We start from the raw sequence: 20,469 nt of genomic DNA, 5'->3' as shown, positions 1-20,469 counted from the left end.
TTAAAGTCTGTAAAATTTCAGATCGTCACAGCACCTATGTTTTGCAAGACACTGCATATTCAATGGTGAGGAACGAAACGGATACAGAGTTTGGACGACTTTGTGAACAAATTAAAGAATCTCGTGAGAAAAGAGGTACGTGCTTTAACGCTAAGGATTTGAAGACTTGTCTCTGCATTTGTAACTAAAAATGCACGACGAAGATCTTTGGTATCTATTCTTTCTTGCAAGGTCGCACCTCTGCAGCGTGGCTCCATGCGACAGCTCCAAGTCACCACAGCAGAACCCTGCTACTGAAGACGAGAAACCAGATGAAGAGAGTAATGAAAATGAGGAGGTGCCAGCGGCACCTGTAGATGCCAGTACACCCATTTCTAATGGCAAGTTGCATTTTATTCAGCTGCTCTTGTCGTTCATACCTTCTCTGTTCTTGAGGCGCAACAGGTGTCTCTGATGCCTGGCTCTTTATGGCAGAGGTATTTTGTTTTCAAATTGACTTCCAAATGGGAGAGAGAAATCCAGAGGTCATTCATTCAATATAGTGATGAATTAAAGTTCAAAGAAAGTTGGTTCATTTGATGTACTCTCACTGGAACTTCATTTTGTAAACAGAACGACCCCCCACTCAAGGATATCACAGCTTCCCTCCCGTACTAAAAATGATAGTACTCACCCTTGTAGGAGCAGCAATGTGAAGAAGGTCAAGGGCAGTAAGAAGGGTTCAAAGCTTTGATATAACAAGCCTTACACTTTTTTTGACAGAGCTCCTAATAAGCATCTTTAGCAAGGTCTGGAGATGGGAGAAAAACTCAAACTAGATTTTAATTCTAGGATGTATAATGTCAAGCTTGACTGTTCCTCTGAACAGTCAATTGAATTTAATTTTTTTTAATTTAAATTAATTAGTTTAGTTTTTTTAATTTAAATTCAATTGAATTTAAAGTTTTGAATTTAAATTCCAATTGAATTTATTGAAAAAAATTCCAATTGAATTTAAAGTTTTTGTTGTTGTTTTTCACGAAACACTAAGTTTATGTGAAAGGTTTTGCTGCAATATCTTTTTGCCAAGGATATTAAGCTTAAGTTATCCACAAGAAAATGGTGGGGAGAGGGAAGCTTTAGTTTTGAAAGCTTTTTTTTTTTTTTTTTTTTTTTTTTCTCTCCAGGTTTTTCTTGAGCACAGCAGCGTTTCAGTGTCTGCCTGCCATTAGTTGCCCCACTACCAAGTCAGGAGGGTCAATTAAACTTGCGTGAGGCAGAATTTCTTTATCTGAATCTACGTGGTTCACATAAATATATTCTTGTTTCCTTCTTTCCCTAGGATTATTCTTCTCCCAGTATTGAATGTTTCAACGGACACCGTTTAAGATCAATGAGCAAAAGCATCCTGCGGTGTTCAGTCTCCAGCTTTGAAGAAAGTATGGCGATACTGAGGGGAAATGTCAAGAGAAGATGCTTTTCAAGGTACTGTATTTCTATATGTTCAATCTCTGTTCGATTTGTAGATTGAAAAGCAAGAGAGAAAGCATGTGCAGTGAGTTGTGGCCTGATAAACCTCCGGCTAAAATCAGCAGAGGCCTGTGAGCATGCTGATGGCGTACCAGTACCTTAAAACTAGAGTCCCTCTTCTCAGTGAAAGTCTCCCGCTTTTCTAAAAAAACCTGTTTTTTTTTTTTTCCCAACCCCTTTGAGGTGTTCTTGTGGTTTAGCCCGGCCGGCAGCTAAACACCACACAGCCCTTCTGCAACCCTCCCACCTCCCTCTCTGGAACGGGGGAGAGAAATGGGAAAGTGAAGCCCACGAGTTGAGATAAAGACAGTTTATTAAGACAGGAAAATAATAATGATGATGATGATGATGATGATAGTACTGCTACTAGTAATGTGTACAAAACAAGTGATGTACAATGCAGTTGCTCACTACCCGCTGACCAGTGCCCAGCGTAACCCCTAGCAGCCCGGCTGCCCCGCCCTATCCATGGTGCAGCGTGTTGCCATAAGGCATAGAATTCTTTGGCCAGTTGGGGTCGGCCATCCTGAGTCTGTCCCCTCGCAGCTGTTGCTGTGCGCCGATTCTGATCGCCAGTAGGACAGTGAGACACCGAAAGGTCCTTGGCTTGTTGTAAGTACTGCTCTGCAGCAATTGAAACATCGGGGTGGTATCAGCACTCTTCTAAACATCCTTTCACACATTCTAAGCCAAAACATAGCAACCTACCCGCTACTAGGAGGAGAACTAACTCTGTCCTAACTGAAACCAGGACATGTATCTTTTCCACTTGGGTGCTATTGCTCATAATTTTGAGAATTCAACACGAGCAAGCTAGGAAATGTGGGTACATACAGAACCGCGTGTATATGGCACGCAACAGACTTGGGATGTGGATCCTGCGTGAGGCCTACAGGCTTCTCTTTGTATACCATGGAGCACTGGCTTGTAAACATGGTGAAATTTCCCATCCTTGATGGGTCTAATACAACAAGTCTTTTCTCCCTTCTCTGCCCTGTCCTCTTTCTTAATGTAGGCAGTTGAGAAAGCCAAAATTGGAACGAAAAAAAGAATATAACACAGGTAAGTGGCTGTAAGTCCCCGGGATACCTATTTACGCTGGTTACTGAAGAGGATGGCACTTGGTCACTCCATGGCTTTCATTTGGCCCCAAAGCCTTCTGTAGTCATCTGAATTCACTCCTCAGTGACTTTTCTGTGAAGAGAGGTAGGTGCAAATAGGAGATTTTATGAATTCCTTGGGGAGGGAGCAGTGTGAATTGCAGCTTGGTAGGCACAAAGCAAACTGTTCTAATTGTGCAAAGTAAATCGATACTTGATAAGTTCAAACTTAGTTTTATAGCTGGCAAGCACAAAAGTAAACCTTAGCTGTGATCCTACCAGCACAGTGGTGTAGCTCTTCCCTTCCCCTTGTCCTCTTGTCTCTTTTAATGACAGTGCAAGCAACAAACCTGTGCCAAAGGGTGCTGTATGGTAAACAATGGGCAGGCTTTTTTCTAAAAAGCACGAGTTTGAGTTATCTGGTGTTTGGGTGTTTCTCTTGAAACGATTCTTCCCTCCTTGAGCTGTTAGATCCTAATGCAGGAAATGGAAGTGCTGCATGCATAAACAGAGTAATCAAACATACACCTCTTAGGAAGAGGCTTGCAATGTCATAGTGTTTGTTTTGAGCACTGTTAGATACAGTTTGACATGAATGGAGTGAAAACACCTTAGAGAAAGGTGTTGATTGTTCTCACTTTTCCAAGACAGAAATAACTGGAGTAGATTTCCCTCCTGCATGGAACAAAAGTTGCACGTTTGTTTTTGTCTGGCTAGCTTTCAGTCTCTTTAAAAATTTCCCCACAGGTCCCAGTTTTAAGTAGACAGTTTAAACGTGCAGAGCGATAAAGAAGTGGAATGCAGTGGTTGTGACAACAACTTCTGATCTGAAATGTAAAGAAAAATCAATCCACTTCAGGGTGCCTTTTTTGTTTGTCTGTTTACATTTTACAAGAGCAACGGTGAAATAAGGAGAATCCCATCTTCACTGTTTCAAAATCCTTTGTTTCTGCGTTTCAGTCACCAGAACATTGAGGAGCAGAGCTGGTGCAAAAACTGTGAGACGAGTCCACGGAGAAAACAGGGACTTGGAGCTGCGCCGCAGCTGTAGAGTCGGACACAGTCAGTACTCGACTACTAACTCATCCATTCTATTTGACAAACTTATGACAAAGTAAGTCATCTTTTCTTGCAGACCTCTTAGAATGATCTTTCTTAGCAAGCCTTTGCACTATGGCATGATGTTGGCCTCGACTTGCTCTTTATTTTGACAGCAAAGAGTTATGGCTGCTCCTGGCATTTCCTTCATGTTTACAGGGAGACACCGTTACCTGGCTAGATAAACAGATTTTCTTGAAGGTGCTATTTCAGCATATAAGAATTGATTTAAAAAACAACAACAACAACAAAAGTGCTTCATGGCTTACTAGTTTTGTAATCTCACATTTCTCCAGGAATACTTGATTTGCTGCATTTCACCATTACACTCGTCAGCACCGCTGATTCTGGTTTATCACTATTTGCATTGCAAATATCCTTGTCCAAAGCTTAAACTGATGTATGCACTGCTTGAAAACAAAACCTGAAGTTGCAGAGCAGAAGACTCAAGTCATTATGTTAGCAGCTGTGTAACCATACTGCTTTCCAAGCATAAGATGTCCAGCTTATTTTGTTTCTATGAAGAGTTTAAATGGCTCCCGTTAAGCAAAGATGTCCCCACACTGATACTTACTATTAAGCAAGGATTCCACCTCCTTTGGCTGAGGTCTGCTCCCTTACTCATATTCGAACATTCATCCAAGTAGCCTGCAATTCCACACTCTCGGTGGAAAGTCCATAGAATAGAAAAGGTTCCTCCAGTCTCTTCCTCAGCCTTTTTTTTTTGAAGCATGCAATAAAGCAAAACATTCACAGGCTGCCCTTCCATGCAAAACAAGGCAAATTAGTAAGACAGGAGCCACAAAACTGATTGTCCTTTAAAGTTAAAATGAGATTTGAAATAGATCAAGTTAGCAAGTGTTGTAAGTCTGTAGCTAAGTCTGGTTTTGCCAATGCAGCACAATTCCCTATCACGTAGCCAGAGCTGCTTCTGTAGCTCCAAGAAGCAAAACTGCTTTGAACAAATACTGTGTCATCAAAGCATTCGTTGGCTCAGCAGGCACGGCTCAGGTTCAACAAGTTTGTGAAAAAATGAGTACTAACAGAAGCAGCAGGGTCCAAAGAAACACTTTATGTCCCCACTGCGAAATGAGGGGCTTTACCTTGAGTGTTATGCACACTGTCAATAGAAAAGCACTGTAACAGAATCTGCCACGGCAGTCTGCATGTTACTGAAAGACCATCGGAGTAGGACTGCAGCAAGATCGTTCCGAAGTTACAAAAAAAACATGGGGGTGGGAGTTTAGTTGCGTTAGATAACACAATCTTAGATAAAGATTTTGGTCTTAACGTAAAAGTAAGGATGTCTACTGATCTCTTCAACTCCAACAACTGAAGCCCAAGTCTGAAAAATCGCCTTTAAGAATGCAAAGAAAATATTTAACTCTTCTGTATGTTCATACTTTGCTATCAAGCAAAGGAATGAATGCTGATGCCTTAACTATGTAGGGCTGTAGCTTACAGAGAGACTACACCTTCCTGTTTTTTTCCCTTTAAAAACGTTAAATGCACGTGAAATTATTTGGGGGTGTTTTCACATGCAAAGCCTAATGCAGTGCATGCAAGCCCTGTCATCTTCTTCCTCTAGTAGTGTCGCGTTAAGGGGTGTAGCCAATTGACCGTCATGGGTCCCGTCGGATTCAGGGTGCTGAACTATCACGGTCACGGATTCACCAACAACGCAGTACGGCCTCGCTCTAGTCGCGTTCAAGGAGAACTCTCACAGCTAGGAAGAATGCAATTAAGTGCAATTTCTTACGGCGACAGGTACACAGGTTCTTTGGATTGTCAGTGATAAATTCACTGTCTGCAAAAGCAAGCTAGCATGCATGAAATGCACAGGCACACAGCCTAGGTATTAAGACATGAAAAAGCATCAAAACTCTAGAGATTTCTAAGATTCCACAGAGACGCCTGGTATAAGCAAGCGTTCAGATCTTACCCCACGGCGTCCCAATGGAGTGGGGGTGGGGGAGTGAGAGGCTCAGCCTGTCGAGTGATGTCAGAAGGAATCCTTCCTGATAGTATCTTCCCTAACATCCCCTTTCTCTTAAACCAATTGGTATTATTTTCTATCTTTAAGGTGGAGCTTGAGTGACTCTAGTCGTGCATATCTTGGTTGTGCTTGGTAGAAATGATCTCACTTGCGTTTAAAGGTACAGACTGTGAGAAATTCCGAGGGCGTGCTCAGTGAGGGGTGGTTGCACCTTGGAGGCGGGGTGCTTTTGGAATGGAGGTGTGCTTATGATGCCTAGTCGCTTAAGGCAATTACTCCACAAGTAGTAACTTAGTGTTGATTTAACTACAGCATATCTAAAACATAAGAAGGATGTTAGTAAGGAAGAAGCTGATGAAACCAGTCCTTAAATCTTACTACTTATTGTGCGTGAGCAGACTGGCGTGAGTTTTAGCTATACTGGCAAATATCAAACCACACCTGTGTCGTCCCAGAGCTGGGAAAAAAAAAAAAAAAAAAAAAAAAAACAAGGAAATGTTGAAGCAAATAGGGAGGCCTGTAGCTTGTGCAGTCTTCTAGCTGAGAAAATAAAGAAGGAGAGAGACAGGTAGCCTTGAGCTAGCAGAAGCAAGGAAGAGAAGGGCTAAAAGGGAAAAAACAGGAAGGAGAACACGAGCTCCAGACTGACCTATAGTAACCTTTTTCTCATTAAGGGTCATTAGCACATTAAAAATCACACCTGTCAAAATGCTAATCTATGCTAATGTGGGATTCGGTGTGTGTGTCCCCTCTCCTGTTCCCCCTCCCCCCCGGTATTCCTCTGTAATGCACAAGCTCAGTGGAGATAAGTTAGGTGAGCTGTAATAACCAATCCAAAGGAGCCAAAGAGAGAGTTTTCACAAGTTTCCTGTGTATAAATGATGACGATTCCAGTCAGAGGTGTGCTTGCTTTGCGAAAGATGGCCAAGTACCTGACTCTGCAGAGTTCTATAAGTAATTATATAATTAAAAGACCTTTGTGTGCATTCCGACTCTGGGTGCTTATTGGCGTGGTGCACTCTGCACGAACCTGCGGACAACATCTGTACTCAATGTCATGCCTACAGACAACCCTTTACTGTTGGGACCTGCATATTTTTCTGTGCATTCAACACAACCCCTTTGGCACAACTAGTTAACCACATAGCTGCCAGTCCACCACTCAGTTGCACTTGTGAAGAGGAAAAGCTATTTCCATCTACTGTAGGAGCACATCCTCTAAATGCAAGCTTCACTCAGCTGGTCATTTACTGCAGGACAAGATTTGAAAACTGTTGTTGAGTTCTGGGTTTCCTGCTTACAGGAAAAATTAAGTGCTAGATCACCCTCTACTCCGCTTTGTCTGCTGCATTTAATGGAGATTAAACTGATTTCGTTTGCTCCTCCGTTTATGGACAATGAGCTGAAGGAACAGGTACAGCACATTAGCCTGGAATGCCTTCCCTCCCAACCAAAGTAAACTGGATCTGTAACTAACACAAGCAGAAGCAAGGCTTCCGTGTTTTCAGCTGAATAAAGTTCCAACAAAATCATCCTCTGGGATTTGAAGCTTACTTCACATGACACGCCAATGACTCTTTTCCCTCTATTGTAAAGCGGATCCCTGCTGTTAGTTGCTCTAGAAGCAAAAGAATCATCGTTTTGGTTAACAAATAGCCGCTTCTGCAAATGAGAAGTGTTGTGTTCTCTCTTCCCTTTGAATGACTCCACACTTCTCATCAGCTACTGGATTGCTGACCTAGAATCAGAGAACATCCCAAGGTGGAAAGGACTCCCAATAATCACCAAGTCCAACTCGTGGCTCCACACAGGAACCACCCCAAAGTGAGACCCAATGTCTGAGAGCATTGTTCAACACTTGTTGACCTCCGTCAGGCTCGGTGCCATGAGCAGTGCCCTGGGCAGCTGTCTCAGTAGCCAGCCACCCCCTCAGCGCAGCACCTGAGGCGCACAGGGCTCGGCGGGACGGCCCGGGAGGGGAGGACGGCGGGGCGAAGTGGCAGCTCCCTCAGAGCCGTCTCCCCGCCGCCTCGGCCGCATGTCGGGGCTTTTTTGTGTCGGGGCTTTTTCGTGTCGCGCCCTCAGGCTCTCGCCGTGGGTGAGATGCTGCTCCCCAGTGCGGACCCCTTGCACGCGGGGCCTGCCCGCGGCGGCGGTGGGAGGGAAACCCCAACCCCAAAGCCCTCCCGGCAGGGAGAGCTCGGGGTGAGGGCCGATCCGGCACCGACAGTAAACACACGCCGGAGGAAACGCTCTGGTTTTAGCCATGAGCAGCGCGGCCAGGTTCACAAGGCGTCACGCTGGAGCTCCGAGTTCGGCGGCGTTCCGAGGCCGTTGTGGCGGTTGTGGAGACGGCCCCGGCTGAGGTGGCTGCTGCTGTCGCTGCTGTCCCCTCTGTCCCTGCTGTTGCCGCTGTTGCCGCTGTTCCCGGACCTTGGAGACCCCCGGCGGCTCCCTGTGCCAGGCCCTGTGGCCCCGGGGAGCTGCCCGCCGCCTCGTCGGCCAGCCCGGCAGCAATCCTGCCAGCACAGAATAGCCCACTGCGTTTCAGGGTAAAGTGACGATTAATTTCTATTTCCTGGCCTGGGTGCTGCTTTCTTCTTTAAGGAAGCTTCAAGGTTAAAGGTTCAACTCAGTTATGTCAGGGTTCAACTCCGTTTCGTGAAGGGGCTCTTGTACGAAAGCTTAAGCTGGGATTGACTCTCTGCTAAGCGGAGGCCAAACATGGACCTACTGAGAAGCAGGTCCTAAGTGATAACATTTTCTAAAGAGACTGCTAAACACATCTGAAGAGTGCTGCTGCAGAACTCTGAATGGGGGGATAGCAACTGTCTTAAGTGATCTGGAATCTTGAATTTACTTTTCAATGGACAAGAGGTGTGTCTCTCAAGGCAAACAAAGAGAGGAGTAACACCCGATACTCATGTCAACATAAATTTATGCTCAGAGCGTAGGTGTAGGAACAGCATCGGTATGTATATGGAACATCGGGAGAGGAAGCTCTATCGGTATTTACAGTTTTTCTACTACCTTGTCAGAGAGACGTCATCTCCAAATGAGAAATGGATGTATTTTGAAAAAGTGGTGGTGGATCGGATTTCTTCTTTCTAGTGTTAATATTTGCTCTTGAATCGTACTTAATACCTGGTAACACCTCAATCAGTTGTCAAAAATAAACTTAAAAATGTGTAAGGCTTATCTCATTGGTCAGTATAAAGATCAAGGTCTTCCCTTCCCTTCCCTTCCCTTCCCTTCCCTTCCCTTCCCTTCCCTTCCCTTCCCTTCCCTTCCCTTCCCTTCCCTTCCCTTCCCTTCCCTTCCCTTCCCTTCCCTTCCCTTCCCTTCCCTTCCCTTCCCTTCCCTTCCCTTCCCTTCCCTTCCCTTCCCTTCCCTTCCCTTCCCTTTCTCCCCAGTATTGTTTTTCTGTTCTCCTTCTCACTGCAGTCTTGATTTTGTTTCTTGTCCCTTAAGTATGTTTTCAATGTGTTGCTGAAACATTTTCCCTTTCAATCCTAAAAAAGGAGCTGTCACTGGTGAAGATCAGAGCTTATCCCTGAGCCCAGGAGCTGTCACCTTAGTCTTCCAATCAGACAAGGACGACTTCATTTCTCATGTAAATGCATTTGTCAGGTTTGCGTATTGTTTTTTCAGGAATGGAAAGTGTGTATAGAATGGATTTAAAATCAATTTTAAATGTAAAACGTCAAGGCAAAAAAAGTTCTAATTACAACCTCTGCACACAATTTGCCAGCTGTGGGACTAGGAGTTTTCTTATTTACTGTGTTTTGTTTAACGTGTCTGAAGTTTAATGGATAGCAATCAAGGCGTGCTAGAAATCTGAAAGCACTTTATGCTTTGTTCTCTCCGTCATTTTGGTATAACAAACTAGCTTATGTTTTAAACCCTCCATGAGGTTAGTGGTTTCCCTAAAGGTAACAAGTCCCTGTGTGCTACAGTAAAACAGTAACAAAACATGAAGTACAGAAGTTCATCCTGTCATTATTCAGCTTCTGCCTATGGACACACAGCTATGCTTATTTAAAGCGGTATCACCTTGAAACCTAATCAGCATTTTAAAAAGGACTTTGTAGCAGTTATTGGCTTTTGTCCTGGAGGGCTGAGGTTTGTTTTGTTTTGTTTTACATTCAGCATTTCCGTTTCTAGCTTACATTCCCCTGTTGTTTTGCATGAGGAAAACGTGCAACTTTACAAAGTAGAACGGAAAGAGCTGCTTTTTTCAGTTTGTCGTAGGAGTTTTAAATGTGGTAGGAGTAAAACACCAGAAGTACTGCTGCCAAAGTTATATTCAAACTCGTCTTTCTTGGAGAAGCAGAAGAAGCCCAGGGAGAAATAAATTTGCAAACATGCTCTTCATGCTCTCCTTTCCCAAGATTTCTCTGAGATATAGCCCATCCTCTGTGGGTTTTGAGGTATATGGTTCCCAGGAGTGAAAAGGAGGGCCAAACATCTCTCCTCTTGGATCTCAACATGCCAGGGCTTTAGTGTACTGCCACTTACGGCTCCGCTTTTTCACCTGGAAAAAGCGACCACATGATGTAGACTGAGGAGCCCTCAGAAATTAACTTGCTATCACCAAGTGACGCCCATGAAAGGTGTATTTAAAAGCTAGGCTCATTATAGAATCACAACGAACCCCTCATGACTGGTGCAGTAGACAGTGAGGTAGAGGGCGAGCCCTGGAAAGACAGAAGAAAAGTAGCAGTGAGTTCTGGGTACCTTTGTGCAGACGAAACAGAAAAACGCAGGCAGTGAAGTAATAGTGTTCCGTTACTCATGCCAGCAATAGATAATTGCAACAATTATCTATTAGATCATAGGTACTAATTAACAGATAATTGCGCAACTCCGGAAATCAATAAATAACTGATTCCCCTCAGAGAATGTCTTCTACATTTTTATATTAAAAAGACTCCAGAGTTGTAATGGATTAAAATCCTACGGAAGGGAAAGAAATGGCATCAGCCACTAGTTCTGCAGAAGCTAGAAGTAATACTGATAGAGTTTAGATGGAAATTTTCACTTTGTGTGTTTAGTTTGGGGATTCTTTTTAAATCATTCATACCAGCGATTTAGTTCTTAAGGCTGTTTCTTTGAGATTAAGTGACAGGACTTCTGCTACTCTTTTCTTCTTGGAATGCTTCTTGATATTCTTACGTCAACCAGAACTTCTGTCTCTGTCGCAGATGTGAACAATGACCGTAGCTAAGAAGCCCAAATCTTCAAAGCCTAAAAAGCCCTCTTCAAGGCGGTCTGGCAAATCCAAGAAACCAAGTCCTAAAATACTGATGGCACGCACCACCAACTGGGGCCGGATAGTGCCTGCAGAAGATTCAAGCCAAGTCTCTGTGGCCCAAGGACGTGGAGGTGCTATTTACTGTAGATCATCTGAAAAATCTAAGGCTTTTGCCCCAAGAGATCTAAGTAAGTGTGCGTTTTATCCTGCCTCCATTTTCTTCAAAGCAAAAGTAGAAAATGCAGTTCTTACTTGTTGCACTGATAGAGAAGGGGACTACTGTGAACAAAGACTTCAAAAGCGAATCCCCTAAGGCAACTGAAGTGACTGATGTTACAGAAATTAATTTTGATATATTTACAGTCAACAGAGAAATGTGGGGAGCTTTTTGTAATGCACAGATTCCTCCATGTCTTTTCTGTTTTGCAAAGAAAAGTGTTTGATGGTTGCTATTCACAGCTTCCATTCTTCACAGGTTTTTTGAATGATAACATTGCTCAGGAAAAAACCTGGTATCTGTAGGGGTACCGTCATTCCTAGTTCCTAGTTTTTACGTTTTTACCGTATAATTTCAAGTCTAAGTTTGTGGTTTAAGTTATAATAAGGAAAAAAACAGTAGTTGAGTTAATCAGGTTAAAGATTATAGATGGAGAGGAACTTGGCATTAGGTGCTACAAACAGAATGGCAGTTAGCCTTGCCTTAGAAAAATTAAAATGGTTGACTAAAGTTGTTTGGTTTTTTTTCCCCAAAACATTGTGTTGACCAGCCAATTTGAATTTGGTGGTATTAAAGCTGTCTGCAATAAGTTTTTCTGGTTTGGATTGTAGCTAGCTCCTCTAGGTGCTCCTGCAGAATAGTATTTTTTTAAATACCTTTCTTAGAAACAAACAAACAAAATCTCTTTTTAAATTTAACTTTCTTGCAGTCGTTAATGATGGAATTGCTCCGCCACAGAGCATTCTTTTTCCACCTGAGAAGATTTGTATGGATTGGCGAGAAACACAAAGTGTTGGAGTTGGCCTATACAATCTTGGCAACACATGTTTTCTTAATGCTACCCTACAGTGTTTGACCTACACACCCCCACTTGCCAATTACATGCTTTCTCTTGAGCACAGCCAGTCATGTGAGTACTTTCTAACAGTATTTTGAATCTGTTGGATAGCTCTGAAGGTGAAAGAACAGCAGTGATTCTGTGAGATAAGCTTATTTGCCTGATTTTACCTGTAGAAGCTGGCTTTGAGCACCGTATTAGCAGTGGGCTCCGAATAGCATATGGAGTGCAATTAATGCACCATGTTTTATTTAGTTAGTTAGTTATTTGTTTGTTTGTTTATTAAAGGATCATTTATTGCTTCATGGGAATAATGAAGTGCATTGGACAGTAATGCATTTAGTAGTAATTTTGGAGAGTAATACATTTTGCAGCCTGTGGAGTTCACATTCCTGTCAGCCTTTACAACTGCGACTTTGCAGTAGTCTTTTAGATTTCTCATCACAAAATGCATTTGAATACAGGCTTAGTGGATATTTTTCTTCTGTAAAGTTGTGTGAAATGAAATGTTACAAGACTGTTGGGACATTGGCATCTTGGGAGAATAGAATGTAGCAAGGAGAGTGGATATTGTATCTATAGTTTAAATTGTACTTAGATGTTTGTAGTTATGGATATTTCGCTGGACTGGGATGCTTTGTTCTTTCACTCTTCAGGTCGTGAACAAGATTTTTGCATGATGTGCACGATGGAGACTCACATTAACCAGGCCCTGCATTGCACTGTTGATGCCATCGAGCCTACGCATGTTATCAGTAATCTCAGTCGTAAGTGGCTTCAGATGTGTTTCTTTTCGATAGCTTGTAATCTTCAAATAATTATTTGATGTGTCTAAGTGGTTTTAACACTCAAATGAAGAGAGATTCTAGAAATACAAGAATGATTTCATTTTTAAATGGGGTCAATACTATCATCTTCTTATTTAGGAATAGGAGAACATTTCCGTTTTGGCAGTCAAGAAGACGCACACGAGTTCTTGCGCTATACTGTTGATGCTATGCAGGAAGCGTGCTTGAACGGAAGCACCGAGTAAGCATAAACAAGTTCACTTTCATACATTCTCTAGCACCTTCTAGTCCTTTATTTACTCTCAGAAATGATCTCTAGCACTTTTTAGTGCCTTATTTACTATCAGCAACGAAAGTCTACATCATCCTTGGTTTTCATCAAACTCTTTGAAGAGTTAACTCTGTGCCTTAAATCTTCTGAGGTCTGATTATAATTTATTTCCAGATTGGACAGATCTTCTCAAGCTACCACCATCATTCATCAAATATTTGGAGGATTTCTAAGATCGAGAGGTACTTGAAAAAATATTCCTGTCCTTAGAACTGATCTGTGTCTTTTGTCGGTAGTAAAGCAGTCTGTAGTTTGTCTAAAGTAGTATCTGTCAACAACTTGAATTTGGACAGTTAGTCTCCTTCACATAATGTTAAGCATTTATATTTTGCTTCCAGTGAAGTGCTTGAATTGCAAAGCAGTTTCGGATACGTATGAGGCATTTCTTGATATCACTTTGGATATAAAGGTAAGATGTTTTCTAAATATAATTCATGATGTTTAAGTACATGCATAACTTTCTAAATTAAACTTGTTTAACTTAAAAAACCAAACCACATATAATGTTAAAACATAAGAGCTTGGTGGTGCTAAGGAAGTGGATTGGACTTTGTCCTTCTGTGGAACCCATGTAAATAGTCTCCACATTTGCATTGGGTTTAAGGGGAAGGAGTTCTCTTTCTGCAAAAATGATAATGCTGTCATACTTCTTTGTTGTTCTACCTCAATATACATCTAATTGTTAGACTGATGAATTTGTCCCCAGTATTGATGACAAAGCACACTATAGATGCTGTCTAGGCTACTGGAAAAGTATTTGTTCCAAAGTCAAATGCCTTCCAGGTGAGGTCAATGCTGAGCATGCTCTTTCTGCCTCCTTCTTCACAGTGCTCCTAGTAGATCGCTTGAGTATGTTAGTAAGATTCTCTTATAAACTACTAGTGTGTCTCTGGAATTTTGAATTACGGTGACTTTACGCTCTTCTTTCTCGCTGCTCTAGGCGGTTTCGTCTGTTACCAGAGCTCTGGAACTCTTTGTGAAACCTGAAGAGCTGGATGGAGAGAATTGCTATAAATGTAGCGAGTAAGATTTTGACGGATTAGGTCTTAATCCTAGATGTCAGTTTTCTATGTTGCATGACTCTGTTGGACTACCTCTAAACTTTGGATCTACTTACAAGTTTTGTGGAAGTTTATAAAAGACTTGGATTTTTGTTTCTTTGGAGGGGGGAAGTCTTGTTCATAGGCATTCCATATGGGTTTGCAATTCTCTGGCTTGTATTTTGCCATCAGAATTCAAAAAGAGGTGCTTTTGTTCTTTCTATTTATTAGCTCTCGACAGTACTTTTCTTGATGTAAACTGCCCAGTTTCCGTTGTTCTCTGGGCTAGTGGCTAATTTTCACTGCTTACGCCGTAGGTCCTACCTTGGAGCGGGCAATGTGTCAAACTGAACTATTTTGTTTCAAAGGATGGCAGATGGTTTCAGTGTCTTTCCAGACAAGCTCAGTACATGAAGACTTCCTACTGTTAAATGTCTCCCTCCTGTAGAATGACCATGTGCTTCTGTTGTATTTTTGATGTTGATAGTCGACCTATGTTGGAGATTATTTGCAATTTCTAGTCCTGGGGACCAAGGCTCTCTCGTTCCGCTTTCAGTATTTGTATTTCCCTTGAAAGCTGAAAGAATGTATCCAGGATTGGAGTTCAAATAGCCACTTTTGTAGACCAAGAAATGGTACCTTGCCATCCAACCTGGTAATACCCTTTCGTGAGAGATTCCTGTTCCCGCTATGCTCTGAGTTGTTGGGAAAATTGACCTTCTTCTCTGTATTAACAAACCTGACACGCAGTGCATGGGTTTATGAAAAGAAAAAAGACCAACCTATTATGCAAGTAAATATCATTCAAATAGCATAGGCATGCGTGAGACATTAAAAGGAGTTTGTTTTGGGGGCGAAAAAAGAAGATGCCTTCAAACACTTATCTCTGCTTGTTTTTAAGGTGTAAAAAGATGGTTCCTGCGTCCAAGAGATTTACCATACACCGTTCTTCCCAGGTTCTCACAATATCACTGAAAAGATTTGCAGATTTCACAGGTGGAAAGATCAACAAGGTATATTTACCACTGTAATGCAACTATATCATTGTGTAATGGGACATCCCCCAAAGCTGAAAGTTGTTAATATTTTCAGACAATAATTGTAGACTAACGACTATGGCTTATTCTTTCTCTTAATATCAATAAAGTTCCCGCTTGACAAGAAGCATATGCTTTCCTCTGAGAAGGCTGATTCATCAGGAAACAGTTCTCTGCAACTTCTAGTCTTAACCATTGTTTATGGGAAGACTTATTTGTAGTGAATCAAGAAATATATTCTAGAAATATATTCTAGAAATAAATTCTAGTCTGTGTTTTTTGGAAGTGTTTTTCTCTGGCTAGTCCACGAAGTACTCTGGGATAATTTTTCTATCTTCTTGGTGTCTCTTTAGGAGGTGAAATATCCGGAGTATTTGGACCTGAGAGCCTACATGTCGCAGTCAATGGGAGAACCACTGCTCTATGCCTTATACGCGGTGCTGGTACATCACGGTGTCAACTGTCACTCAGGACACTATATATGCTATGTAAAGGTAGAAGTCAACAGCATTTCTAACAGGGTAAAGGTTGTGCTGGCAAACCAATTAAAGCATGACTAGCAGCTACTGTTTCTAGGGAAAAAGATTTCATTATATTTTTATTGGACATGTGTGTATTTTGTTCCTATCCGTGATTTCAATTGGAAAACGTGCAATTCACCTAAAGAAATCGTTGTCTTTATTTGCAGGCTGGTAATGGACTTTGGTATCAGATGAATGATGCTAAAGTAGTGCATACTGACATTAAAAGAGTTCTTGGTCAGCAAGCTTACATACTTTTTTATATCAGGTAATAACAAATCTTAAAATGTGTTCAGAAGAGATTTACTTTCCCGTTATTGATATTTTTATGTTTTGCAAGTGTTTTTCTTGCTATCCGGGGAGAAGATTATTATTTGTCTAATTCAGTTCTGTCTAACCTGAAATTCTCTGTGTCGTTTATTATCTTTTGTTGCTTGGCCTTAAACTGCAGCACTTGTGTAAATTGCTATCTATGTGTTATCTGTAGCTGGCTAATTTAGAGAAGGAGAGAAATGAAGGTCATCTGTGGTGTAAGAATGAATTATTGCTCTGCAAGTGATAGTCTTAGTAGGAAGACTGTTCTCTACTTTTCAGTTTGTAGTCTTGGCGAAGCCTTCTGTAGAGAAGGCTTCCATATCGTATGAGCTGTTCCTCTAAAATGATAGGATGGGATTTAATCCAAGAGTAGGCTGAAAGAAAAACTAAACTACGATCACTGCTCTTTTCTGAAGGCGCTATGATTTGACACTTGGAGAACGTGCGTTTTACTTGCCAGCTCCATCTTATCCCTGTTTATTCCCTCCTGGTCAGCAAGGGACTAATAGTAAGCAGGCTGGATTTATGGGACCACGACTTCTTCCTCATATGATTAAGGTAATTCAGGGAAGTGGGAGGGCAGATAACGGCACCAAACTGCTAGTGGGTTTGGGGTTTGGTGTGGGGTTTTTGGTTTGGTTTTCGGCATCTTAGTTTTGTTTTCCTTCCCACGCTGCAGCTTTCTTCACAGCCCTCATGCTACAGCCAGAGTCACTCAAACAGTGTTTACTGCTAAATTGTGCAGCCATGCGACTCCATTACTTTATACCTCCAAGACAGCTTTCTAAAGCACAGAGAGCTACGCTCTTTGACAATTTAAGCAGAGTGTACTAATCCTCAAATCATTTAAAAGAGGACTTGTTTTTCCTATCCTCGTCACTTTAGCTAAGACAGGGAAAACTAATTGTCTTATTCCTGAGCACCAGAACAATTATTTCAGGCTTTTCAGGGTATGTTTAAAGGGGAAAATAAATATATTTGGGAATAGCAGCAGGTAATGTTAAGTTGCTTGGCTGTTTTTCAAAGATGATGTTAATTTGATACCAATCTGCAGTAAACCAAAAGCAGGAATTGAATACGCTTATTGGACTTGCATTTATCCTTAAAGGGCAGTGTGTTTTTCTTTTTAGGTGTTAAGACCATTTGTAGAAACACTCAGTAGGAGAGTTTTGTGTTTCAAAATGTTACATGCAGTGTTTGTGTTAATCCATCTTGCAATTTCTTCTTCTTAAATACAGAATTCAAGCCGTTTAAATGGAAATGGATCCATAAAAGAGGACGCAAAGACCACTGGTGTCACCCTAAAAAGGCCATCTTCAGCACCACCAATGGCCTGTGTTCAAAACCAGGCAATTACCAGGCCTTCAATGACTGATACGTCAAGAAAACAGAAGATCACCATCAGTATTCACAATAAATTGCCTGCTCGTCAGACTGTGTCACAGCCTGACTGTCTTAGCAGTGCTGTGGAGGATGAAGATCTCTACCAGGCTGTTCCTTCATCCACAATTACAAATTCGGTAATGCAAATGAAGCAAATGCAAACAAACAAAAAAGTTTCTGATGAAATTTTTGTGGAGCCAACAGTGAATGAAAATCCTAAACTCAGCTCTGATAACACAGTCCCTTATGGTGCAGAATCTTCAGGAAAATCTGAGGAGGAGTCAAAGGGCTTATTTCAAAGGAATTGCAATGCAATGTCCTCTAATGGAATTTCGGTTGGAAAGGTAGTCCGTACATTGCAGCATTCCAACTCTTCCTGTCAGAATGCTGACAAAGGAAGATCCCAGCATGAGCTGCCAAAAACAGATTCACTAAATGGTGCTATTAGGTTAGTTAATGAATCTAAAGAAAACGGACTGAAACTTGATGATTCCACTTGCCGAGTTGAACATGTTAAACCTTCTGAGATGTTCTTTTCTAAAACAAATGGATTGCTTGAAACATAGATTTGCTCCATCGAGAATTTCTCACCTACGATGTATCTGGAAGTGTTTATTGTGTTCCTAATTCAGGTGAAATACTGAGAAAACACAGCACAAATGTGATCGTAAGACTTTGTCGTATTATCCCATTAGAATTTGAAGACCTGAGCTTACATTAGAACTTGTCAACTTAAGCTCAGCTGAGATAAAAATTCCTAATTTCATAAAGTAGATTTTGGGGGGTGAGTTGGGGTTATCTTTGAAGTGTAGATAACGCATACAACTCACAGCGGTCTTGCTTACCATTTAATGGAGACATTCTGACAAGACTAGTCCTCAGTACTACTACAAATAGTATTTTTTTGTCTGCTGACTTGTGCGTTTTAATTGCAGATGCCTGGAGCTATGCCTTCAGTCAATTGAGAAGTCATCACGGAGTCCCTCACAGCCAGCCAGCTGAACAGCTTGTCAGAGGAAATGAGGTAAAATGAGCACAGTCTTATTAAGACAAGACTTTATGGAAGTTCGTTACAGTTTTATCTGTCTACTAATAGTACTTAATGGAAGGATTTAAATTAGTACAATTCCATACTGTGTGTCCAGTGTCACGAACAGAACTAATGATCAGCACTGAGCATATCACTCTGATGCAGGTTGGTGCCTCAAGGAGAACTTGTGTTCCTTTATAGAATGTTTTTCCGTTTTTCTCCACTGTCTGGAGAAACATTGGCTGTTCCCCGCTCGCCCCTATGCCTTTTTTCTCAGAGCAGCAGGTGGAAGGAGACAGATGCGTTTGCTTTTTTAGTGCAATGGCTTCAGAAGCAAGAGGGGAAAAAACACTTTCTCTGGGAGCTGAAGAAGGTGTCCTAATCACAGGAGAGGTTTCTAAATGGCATATCTTTGCGAGCGTTCCTGTAGTCCGGAGGTTTTTGTTTGTTTGCTCGACGTTGGAAGGTTTTACTCTTAATATTCACGTCCTTCAGCAGAAGTGAGAAATGGGTTTTTATTTTATGCAGTGTTGCGGAACCTCTGAAATCTCCTGGGAATGATGAATACCTCGCCCAGTACCAATGTGATGACCGTGGAGACAAGAAGAAACCAAGAAGATCAAAAGAACGTGACCTCATTTCAAAAGAAACCGTTTTGTACGGCAAAGAGTCTTGTGAGCCTGGTGAGAAATTGCGGCAAACTTCCTCTCTCAAGTGTGACACTGAATGTAGCTCTAAAAACCTTTCCTCCTTAGCTATTGCAGATAGACGCCAAGATACAAAGGACAAGACTAAAACCACTGACAAAGAGCATTACTGAAGCAAGAGGGAACATGCTCCTAGTGAAGAGAAGGAGAGTCAAAAAGCAGGTCCTTCCAGCAAGAGGAGGTGTTCTCAGAGCGTGGAATTTGTTGAGCAAAAGAGTCACAAGCAGGAGTACTGGGAGGGAAGCAGGTACAGATCTTTCCCTCGTGAAAGAAACAGCCCTGAGAATGGCAGAAGAGCAGTCAAATATTCAAAGTACAGATCTGGCAGTGGAGGAAGATCAGAACAAGGTAGCAATAGATACTACCGATCCAAAGGGGAAAGAAGTTGGAGCAGAGAAAGATACTATCGAGACGAAGCACGGAGATGGGAAAGATGTAGCTATTACAATGATTACTATTCACCTCATGCAACAGGAGACAGTAGAGAGAGAAAGTTCTCTCACGGCGGTGCAGCCTTTGACAGATCGACTGCAACTTACTACAGCAGGTCACATAAGCATTATCGTTACAAAAGCGGATGGCCTCACGGTTCCCTCTTGAGAGAGGAAGATGTACGTCGCTTTAGCACACCCCGAGCAGACTTGCATTGTTGCTCGGTACCTCAGCAACATTCCGGAAGACATTCTCGTGAAAGACATGCGCTTCCACCTGTGTCAGCTCATTTGGAGAACTGTCGCCAGAAAAATGAAACAGAAGGAAACAGAAAAAGAAAATATACCCGTGCAGAAGGTAGTGAAAGTGAAATAGAAAGGAAAGACAGAAAGATAGAAAAGGAGCTTTTAGGTGGTGAAAAAAATGCAAAAATATCACAAGTTCTGGAAGAAAAAGAAGTCTAAGGATAAAGATGGAGAGAAGGATTCCAAGTAAGCAAGGATTCCAGCATACTCCGCATTTTTTATCCTAATTCTTTTCTGGGTGCTTCTCATGTCTTCCTTTTTTTTTTTTTTTTTTTCCTGGTAGTTTCTAAGTTATTTAGATAGCATCAGCTGGCTGGGGATCATGTTGTTAGGTTGATCAGTGAAGATAGGAAAGCTCTTGCTGAATTGTGTCAGAGCACTAGCTTTGGACCACATAGTTCGAATCACATCCGTACACCATTCCAGATTAGGTTAAAAGATTTTTTCTGCTTGCACGTATTCCAGAGCTAGCCATTGTTAATGATCTGTGTACAAACCAGGACCTATGGTCCTTCAATCTGATGGCTTAAGTTTGCTGCATCTAAAGTAAGTTGCGTGTGCACAAAGC

The 20,469-nt window shown here is 41.8% G+C and overlaps 1 protein-coding gene across 1 annotated transcript; it reads left to right on the top strand.

The window, feature by feature from the left end:
• Positions 1-260: 260 nt before the first annotated feature.
• On the top strand, positions 261-18,137 carry LOC311428656 (ubiquitin carboxyl-terminal hydrolase 42-like; the record flags this gene model as incomplete). The annotated part of the gene is made up of 15 exons (XM_084540006.1): positions 261-380; positions 1,322-1,464; positions 2,525-2,571; positions 3,570-3,723; positions 9,225-9,316; positions 10,908-11,145; positions 11,884-12,084; positions 12,669-12,779; positions 12,939-13,041; positions 13,246-13,313; positions 13,470-13,540; positions 14,072-14,154; positions 15,073-15,184; positions 15,562-15,651; positions 18,123-18,137. The coding sequence occupies exons 6-15, from the start codon at positions 10,917-10,919 to the stop codon at positions 18,135-18,137; spliced, it is 1,083 nt and encodes a 360-aa protein (XP_084396132.1). The 5' UTR covers positions 261-380; positions 1,322-1,464; positions 2,525-2,571; positions 3,570-3,723; positions 9,225-9,316; positions 10,908-10,916.
• Positions 18,138-20,469: the final 2,332 nt, after the last annotated feature.

The sequence above is a fragment of the Aythya ferina genome (genome assembly GCF_964211825.1).
Source record: "Aythya ferina genome assembly, contig: HAP1_SCAFFOLD_106, whole genome shotgun sequence".
Taxonomy (NCBI): Eukaryota; Metazoa; Chordata; class Aves; order Anseriformes; family Anatidae; genus Aythya; species Aythya ferina.
The sequence above is the reverse complement of the archived record's forward strand: the minus strand, read 5'-3'. Positions and strand labels throughout refer to the sequence as shown.